This window comes from Lactuca saligna, chromosome 8 (assembly GCF_052625555.1).
Source record: "Lactuca saligna cultivar CGN05327 chromosome 8, ASM5262555v1, whole genome shotgun sequence".
Taxonomy (NCBI): Eukaryota; Viridiplantae; Streptophyta; class Magnoliopsida; order Asterales; family Asteraceae; genus Lactuca; species Lactuca saligna.
Genome location: NC_136424.1, coordinates 17642316 through 17651685, shown reverse-complemented (window position 1 = coordinate 17651685; position 9370 = coordinate 17642316). Strand labels below are relative to the sequence as shown.

The window sequence follows — 9370 nt, the reverse complement described above, 5'->3', positions numbered from 1 at the left end:
TAATCAATTATAACCTCAAGGAAACTTCCTAACAATATAAATATTTTAACAAGATCCCTCCCAAAAAACAATTTATATGAATCAAAAAGAAAGACATTACATGAACAGAATAACAGAAAAAGAAAATGTAACATATGTTTTCATTTGATCATTTGATTGTGTGGCCAATCAATAAAAGCCCTAATTTGTTGAGAAAATGGTGATGCAGCTACCGTCAGATGGAGATGGCAGAGGTTTTTTTTCCCGAAAGAAGATGGTAAACCCCCTTTCTTCTCTCAAAATCCAATCGTCAACACAACGAAACGCAAGCCTACACATCTTCAATTGAAGATAATGATGGAGGTTGATGGTGAAATATGATGCAAGCGATGGTGGTGGATCAATGATGTAGGTTTGTGCAGAATGGTGGCGTAGGTATGTAATGATGATGGTGAACAGATGGTGTTGCATATAAGATGGAGGTGGTGGAGCCATATTTGGGTTTATAGCAAGAGATGAAGATGGAGGCGGTGGAGGCGTATATGGGTTTACAGTGAGAGATAAAGAGAGATGCGAAATAAAAGGAAATATGTGAGACTGTGAGTGATTGAGGAATTATATGAATTAACTAACGGTGCTAAAGATGCAATTACTATGATACCCTTATCACTATTTAAAAGTTACATTTTAATACCTCTAATTTTTTAAATTTACATAAATTAGTGGTTTGATAACAACCTTTGATTTAATTATTTAAATGATTCAGATTTGTTCTCGTGTTCTTAAAATTTTTAGTATTTTTATTTGATCTTACCCCTATATATATATATATATATATATATATATATATATATATATATATATATATATATATATATATATATATATATATATATATATATATATATATATAACCACAATTCTAAACTTGAATCCGACTTTAAGTTTGACAAGCATCATAAGTTTGTGTTATATATGTATTTTGTGTTTAACTTGCACTATAGTGATTTATTTGTATATAAGTGTTCAACAAAAGTAGGTTTTAAAATTACGTAAATAAATTTGTTATAACAAAGAAAGCAACCATATCCAATTAAAGTGTAATACAAAATCGTTCAAAATCATTCGAAGTTGAAATATGTCAACAAAAAGTCGGTAAGATTATTATTTGTGAGGCAACAGGGGCTCCAGTGTAAGCTGTGTTTCACCTGATTCCATATCATCTGAAGATAAGTCCTGTTTACGTTTCTGTTTGAGTCTTTGTATAAAGCTTGAACTGTTATGTATAGATGGTTTTGGTGGTGTTTTATTAGGTAAACCAGTCGAGATTAATGTCTCTACATTTTGAAGACAAACTTGAACAGCATCATGCACTCTAACAAAACACCACTCTCTACCCACCAGATCTATGAATCCAGATCTTGCTAGAGTCTCAAGAACATCTCCATTTGGATTCGCAATTGCTATCTGCATTTACAAATTTGCCCTTGTTTATTTTTTCTCAATATATATATATATATATATATATATATATATATATATATATATATATATATATATATATATATATATATATATATATATATATATATATATATATATATATATATATATATTTTTTTTAAATTCAAAAGTTTGCACCTGGATGTTTCTTGATTTGTATTCCTGATACAACTCTTTTAAAGCTTGAACTGCGCTGGAGTCCGCATAAGTAACAGCTGAAATGAACACCAATCAAAAACTCAAAACCTTGCATAGTAAATTACATTTTTGGTCCCTCAGTATAGCTGGTTTTTTCAGTTTTGGTTCCAAAAAGTTTTCTCTTTCAGTTTTGGTCTCTTGTAACGTTTTTGTTCCTTGTTCCAAGTAAAATAACTATATTTTTCGAACCAAATTTGCAAAAAAAATCAGAGGGGCCAAAAAATAGTCATTGAAACATGGATCAGAGAGACGTTACAAGAACCGAACCTTAAATAAAGACTAAAATTGAAAAAATTAGCTTTACTTAGGGACCAAAATGTAATTTACTCTATTAAAAAGATATGATGTTTAAAATGTTAAGTACATACGTGCCATCTCTAGAATTAAAAAATATATTCTTTCAACTTCTGGTCCACGCCTGCTCCCAGATTGGTCAACCGCAATTTCATACTCCCGCAGCCTGAAACACATTAAAAAAAAACGTAACCACTATAGTTTTTTTGTTATATCTTTAGTCATTGAAAGGGCAGATTAGTAATTTAGTATTGACCTGTCTTTTATAAAGCTTGTATTGGCAAAATATAAAGGTGCATCTATACGAACAATGACAATCCCGTTGTATGTATATGCTTCTGGATACTGTTGGATGTTTCTATACACAGTTGTGCCAGGTAGACGCCCCAACACAGCTGGAAATACAATTATTATATAAAATAAATAAATAAAATTTACAATTATCCATAAATATAAGTCACATGTGGTAATTGTAAATTTGTAATACAACAATTTCTCTTTCCTCACCAATATGTGGATTTGCTGATTCATGGATCACAAAAGCAAGAGAAAACCCCACCTATAAAGTCATTCCCAACAACCAGATTAATTACTAATTGAAGAAAATTAATATATGAAGAAATAAATAAATGCAAATGCAAAATACCCCAACAAGGACCCCAATCTCTATCCCAAAGAATAAAGTTGTTGTACTTGTAACTGTCCAAAGAAAAAAATCCTTTTTATCTACTCGCCATAAAAAGATTGCCTCTTCATAGTCTACCTGTAATTATTATTATTATTAAATAATAATTAAAACTTAGGATGTCAACAATAAGATATATATATATATATATATATATATATATATATATATATATATATATATATATATATATATATATCCATGGGTCCTACACAAGATCAAATAAGGAAACTTACTAGCCCAATTACAGCAGAGACTACAATGGCAGCTAGAGCACACTGTAAAAAAAAAAGTGATAACAAAAAGTCAACAAGAGGTGAAGTGAAGTCAATGTAGAAAATAAAAAGTTTTAATAAGTGTATTATATGTACCTGAGGTATAAATTCAAACAATGGTGTCATGAATAACAAAGCAGAGCAGATGATAATGCCCATGACAAATCCTGACAAACCGGTTTTTGCCCCACTTTCATTATTAACTGCTGACCTTGAAAAGGAACCTATAAAACATATATTTAATTCGAAACTGGTCCTTTAGAATCATTTCAATAAATACATCATTTATAAAACTATCACTTGTTCCTTTTTTGACTTAATGGTTAACCACATGAAGCTATATAGACTAAACTATTTACCTATTTTCCCATCCAATGCAAGGGTAAAATGGTCATTTAGTCTCATTCAAGAAGATATCTTACCTGTTGCAGGGTATGCTGAGAAAAAGGACCCAAAAATATTGGCGACTCCTAGGCCAAACAACTGTTAAAAAAACATTGAATGAGTCAGAAAAGATTTATGATTTGGTTTCTTTTTTACAAATAAAATTATATAAATAAAATACCTCTTGATTTGAATCCAATTCATATCCATTCTTTGCTGCCAGAGCTTTGGCAATCCCCACAGATTCCTGAAGTGAGTGGATGGTTGATATTAAGTCAAAGGACTAATTGTGTAAATAATGAAAAGATATTAAAGATTGCAGCTAATAATAGAATCCTGTTCTCACCAGTATAGCCACTCCAGTGATTAAAAAAGTGGTTGGGATTAATGACTTGACATATGTAAACTCTTTAGGAATGGAAAAAGAGGGGAGCCCTTGAGGTATATCTCCCACCTAAATTTCTCACACTGGTTATATTTATATAACAGTCAACAGAAACAGTAATTCTATTAAAAAGTTCAATTTCAAAGATTCTATTATTATTATTATTGTTCTCTCACCAAGGAAATGGAAGATGGATGAAATATCTTTACAAAAGTTGTACCCAGAACAACTGCAGTGAGGGGCCCACCTGCTCGCAAAAACCGTAAATTTTTCCTTGTTTTACCCTGTAAACAGAACACGACTGTAAAAAATTAGTGAGCTCAAAGTGTGACACATGAAATTTTAACTTACTTGGAAGAACTACTTCACCAATTGCTTCATGGTCAACATGATTGCAAGAATAGTCAACCCCATCACAAAAGGAGGCCATGAAAACTACAAACAGAAACCATTGTCAATGGTTACCACAGTAATTAATAAAAGATATAAGTAAAATCCCCATATTTCTGCCTAATATAGTATTGAAAAGATTTTGTAAAATGTATATGACTGATAATATTGAGATACCTTATCTGCACCTGATATTATACTCTTAACCAGTGGGATTATTTCACTGCTTCTCACTATACTATATCCCAAGAAATATTTTGCTTGAGATAGGGCAATAACAATGGCAGAAGCAGTTGTAAAACCAGAAATGACAGAGTGGCTGATAAAGCGGATGAGCCATCCTAGCCTATAATGAATAAAAAAAAAACATTGATCAATGGAATTAAAGAGTTAAGATGATATTAAAAAGAGAAGTTATTGAGGCAAAATTACCTCAATAGCCCCATTGTGCATTCCAGAATCCCAACCATGAGTGATAATAATATAGCAAGTTCTGTATATAATTCACCAGATGAGTCAACATTGCCTAGAACATTAGAGACCAATAAAGAAACCAGTGCTACCGGACCAACAGCCAGCTGGCGTGATGAACCGAATATGCAGTAGACAAATATAGGCACTAATCCTGTATCTGTGATGAAATATTTGTTAATAAAGTTATTTGAATTTGGAGAAAACTATCATATGTGAAGAGCAGATAGTCAACTTACAAAGTCCATATATTGGTTGAAGTCCAGCTAGCTTTGCATATGACATAGACTGTTTACATGAAAATATGATAGAGTGAACAAGAAAAGAATTTGAATGTTTGCTAGTAGTATATGAGATCAAAATAACCCACTGCAATGAGACGATATGATAACAAACAAGTTGGAAGAATGGAATATATTTTAATGAGGAACTGTTCCAAGGATTCAGAAATACAATGCCATTCTTTCACACTTTCCTCTCTAAGGATCAATTTGTTGAAAAATACAATCTGTTCACTAAAAATCAATGGAAATCAGCTAAACTCCATGAAAACCCCAGAATTTAACTCACTGTTATGTTTGTCTAAGGAGTAAGGACTACGGAGTGGCTACTGAATAGTGAATTCTAATGGGAACGACTCTCACATTCAGAATTTATACGAAGTCTAATCAAATTCAACTTAGATCTATCTAACTTGTAGTATTTTATACGAATTGTTAACAAATTGCAAGTAGAGAAGTTCGTGAGGCTGTGAGATGTTTGCATTTTATCTGGAATATCTGATATGTACCTGTGGGACGAGCATGATACCGACGGTGACACCAGAGACTAGATCAGGCTGGAGATATTCTCGCCAATTGTATGTCCGAATCCAACGTGAGCAAGGGAGAAAAAGCTCAACCCAATCAATCATCTTCATCCGATTCAACTTCGCACTCCATCTCGACATCGAAGAGGAAGACGAAGATGTCGCCGGTGTAGTACTATCTCCGCCAGTATACGAGTGTTGAAACGGTATGACTTTCACAGTTCGATTCGTTGGCGTCCTCATGATCGACGACTGTGGTGTTGAAGAAAGCTGAAAGCAAATAGTTCTGTACTGCTGCTCAGTGTGAAAAAATAGCCATAAATGGAGATCTCCGGTGATAGATGACTTTTGGAATTGGTGAGAGGGCGTCTCAGCCACTGAGACGCCTTTTGATTGTGGACGACCACCAGTTTCTGGTATTTTGAATTTTGATCCATTCCGGGGTTTGTCAAGTTCGTTACGTCAACGATTCTTGGGTCCCTGAAACAACATCAATGCTATGCTCCCTTCAAGTCAAACAGAAGATGACAACCCATTTTTAGGGATGCTTCTTCTGTCCAATCTTTGGAGTGAATGACAAATTCTTTGTGTAATTATAATTACTTCATAATATTCGAATTCAAAAAATATAATTTTATTAAGAAAAATGTGCTACCACTTTCATTCATTCTCATTATCGGTAATTTTTAGGTTAAAATTATTTTAATCAATACTTACCATACAATATTATCACTTTGGTTTTAGTTAGATAGCTATAAATATTTACCATGTATTTGTAAGGTGTAGTTAGTTTTCTTAAAAGCATGTTGCGCATGTATGTCTAATTTAATCTTATTTGTTTGTGTAGTGATGATAATGAGATCATGGTTGTCAAAATCGCGATCCTGATCGTAGGATCGTACGATCCTACGATCCTATGTATGAAAAACGATCCGGATCGTAAAAGAATCGTATTTTTGGTAGGATCGTAAGATCGTAGGATCGAGATCCGATCCGATCCTACCTTCCTTTAAATTTTTTTTTCAAATGAATTTTTTTTACCATTTTATGTCTTTTACCCTTTACCAATCTACCATTTATCATTTTTATTGTGACTTATGACTAATATTTTAAAGTTTTTATAACTTTTGAACGAAAAATTAAATGTTTGAAATATTTTTTATGATTAATATTATAAATAAAAATTATATTCTATTTTGTGGGATCTTAGGATCTCGATCCCGATCTTACGATTCCGATTTTGCAAACCCAAAAACGATCCTAGGTAGGATCCCGATCTTGACAACCTTGAATGAGATACTCAAATTTAGGATTTTCTAATTTACTATAATGACGCATTTATTGCTTACTTTTTTTTTTCTTTGATTAATTATTCGTTCTGCTTGATATTGGACATATTTTTGTTTGACTTTTGATTTTTATATAATGATAAATTTTATTGCCTTTTTTTGTTTGCTCTACTATTTTCGGCATAAGGTGGACATATTTTTCATTTAGGCTCCTTGGATAAAATCCAAATATTTTTTAGTAAAGTTTTGATCGGGATTTTTTGCCATTTGATTATTATTAATCAATATAAGAAATTGGTGAATGTAGATTTAATGAATAAGTTATCTAAATTATAAAAATCTAACTAAGTGAACAGAGATGGTATATAAATTGAATCGGAGAGTTTCCAAACAAAAATACCCTTATATATTATGTTTTCTTGGATTAAATTTCAAACTTTTTTTTGTGAAAAAAGCTTTTATATTTGTTATATTTTTCTCGATTTAGCTCTTATAATTTTTATTTTTTCCATTTACCCGTTACATTTTCATTTTTTTTATTTAGCGCTACATTTTTTTTTCAGTTTAAACCTCAATTTTATTTATTTTTCTAAAAAATCATTACATCTTTGTTATCTTGAAAAAAAAATTTCCTTCGGTTCCATATTTCTATGACGAATGTTTCCAGCTTCATCATAATTTGGAGGACGTTGTGTTGTAACTCTATTGTTAGACAATTGCATAAATTTCTCTTCCACATGGCATCATCGATGTGGTATGTTGTGGGCGTATATAATCATCTAGAAAAGTTCAATCCAAGATGTGTAACAATCACCGATATAATCAAGGGTTATTCTCATTATGGGTCACAGGATTCGATGATGAAAGAATAACCCCTCCCATCTTCCTCTTCTTGCCAATGGATAATATCCTTTTTTTCTTCTTGTCTTTCTCATCTTCCATCATAGAACCATATGGCTCCCTAATATGAATAAAAAAAAAAAAAAAAGCCAACAAGAATAATTTTACCCTTCTTTCGCCATAACCGGCATTAAAAAAACACAATGTAGATAACCCTTGATTATACTAATGATCGTTGTGCATCTTGGGTTGGAAATTCCCATATCATCACTTGAACTTACAATGTTCTTGGCCAATCCTCAACTAATGGATTTATTGGACAACATCTCTAGATTTACTCTAAAATATCATGAAGCTTCAAGCATCCGCTAGGGAATTATGGAACCGAATGCAAGATTTATTCCAAGAAATACTCCACCAAAGATGTTGTTAGATTTTGGATTTAAGAATATCAATATATACTTGGATAATTCTAGGATCGTGATTGCAATCACTTTCCAAAATCTATGATTTTGACCTTATATCCTGAAGTATCACGAAATTAGATTTTTGGATAATCCAAGATTGACAATTTAGAAGTCAAGTCTCTTCTAAATGTAAAACACAGACAACACCTTGTTGTTTTGTGTTGGTGGTTGTTGAAGCCAACAAAATTAATAACTCTATATCTTTTACACTAAAATAGTGTACAGTGGTAAAGGGGTCGAATCCGCAGAGATTGGTTCAATTCTATAACTCTATGAAAAATCTCTTTGTAAAAGTATTTGTAAAATAACAATATAAATAAAAAAGGGGGTTTTTATCTTTTTTTTTAAATACTTGAAACAAAACTAGAATTAAACTAAGATTTAAATGTATAATATAACAAAAATAAGAGTTTGATGTAAAATCAATAAGGGAAAGATGGTTGACTTAAGGTTTCCTCACTTTGACTTTTGATGAACATATCATTATAATCCAATGATGCAATACTTGTTTTAAATCCTTAATTTGGCTATAGTAATCCAAGAAGCTTGAGATTACCTAGACTTTTTTTAGTTTTTAAAATGGTTAGAGAAAATCATAACAATTTCCTTAGTCAAAGTCACAATTCTTATTAAGCATGTAATTAGTGAAAGTCAACTAGCATTAAGAACCAAAAAGTCACCAAATCCAAGAGGAGTTAAATGTTTTCTCTACAATGTTGGAGAAAATATTTTTATGATTGTGTGCAACAAAATTAACACAAGAACCATTTGTTGCTTGCTAATTCGAAGATCCTTTACTTAATAAAGAAATTAGCCAACTAATCACCACAAGCATATTTTAAACTCATGAATAAAAACATACAAGTAGTAATAAGATGTTAAAACACAAAACATTCTCGTAAAGACTCAAGAACTAGTTCATGGAGTCTTCAACATTCAACATAAGTCAAAGGATTTCATCAAAGTCAACCAAGTTTTGTCTAGCCAAGCAAGGCTAAACTCAAGAAAACAAGATAAGTAAGGATTGTACCAAACATTTTACAAGATTCAAGAGCAAAAAGATGAAGTTCTTCAAGGTTCTTGGCCTTTAAAATGCTCCAAAATCTCCAGAGAATGCTCTCAAGTTCGGATGTGAAAAAGTTTAGAAAAGTGGCACACCAACCTTTCCAGTTTCCCATATAGAGCTCCAATTAAAATCCTGAAATTGCCCCTGCAGGAATCCACGCGGGTCGCGTGGAAACATTAAACGGGCCACATAAGAGAGAAGGAGATTGGACTTCTTCAATTGTTGGGCCTCCACAGCTTAACCCATTTGGTCCGGTTCGAGTCTAATTAGCTTCTTGCCCATTTTTCTACAAGATTTCTTCATTTTTAGCCCAGTTAGCCTTTTTCAAACGATCCA

At 32.0% G+C, this 9370-nt stretch overlaps 1 protein-coding gene across 1 annotated transcript; it reads right to left on the bottom strand.

Annotated features, from left to right (window-relative positions):
- Positions 1 to 1004: 1004 nt before the first annotated feature.
- LOC145010843 (sulfate transporter 4.1, chloroplastic-like) lies at positions 1005 to 5875 on the bottom strand. Its single transcript, XM_078969393.1, has 17 exons — positions 5355 to 5875; positions 4804 to 4852; positions 4526 to 4724; positions 4271 to 4439; positions 4073 to 4138; positions 3880 to 3987; positions 3665 to 3772; positions 3500 to 3565; positions 3357 to 3417; positions 3031 to 3158; positions 2896 to 2937; positions 2621 to 2737; positions 2482 to 2533; positions 2231 to 2369; positions 2049 to 2140; positions 1621 to 1697; positions 1005 to 1446 (listed from the first exon to the last, which is right to left on the bottom strand). The coding sequence occupies exons 1-17, from the start codon at positions 5613 to 5615 to the stop codon at positions 1144 to 1146; spliced, it is 2037 nt and encodes a 678-aa protein (XP_078825519.1). The 5' UTR covers positions 5616 to 5875; the 3' UTR covers positions 1005 to 1143.
- Positions 5876 to 9370: the final 3495 nt, after the last annotated feature.

Coding starts and splice junctions, on each gene's coding strand:
- LOC145010843 (XM_078969393.1), bottom strand. CDS start 5,615: ATGAGGACGCCAACGAATCGAACTGTGAAAGTCATACCGTTTCAACAC. Junction 3,988..4,072: donor TGTTGACCATGAAGCAATTG/GTGAAGTAGTTC, acceptor TTCTGTTTACAG/GGTAAAACAAGGAAAAATTT. Junction 2,370..2,481: donor ATCAGCAAATCCACATATTG/GTGAGGAAAGAG, acceptor TTGTATTTCCAG/CTGTGTTGGGGCGTCTACCT.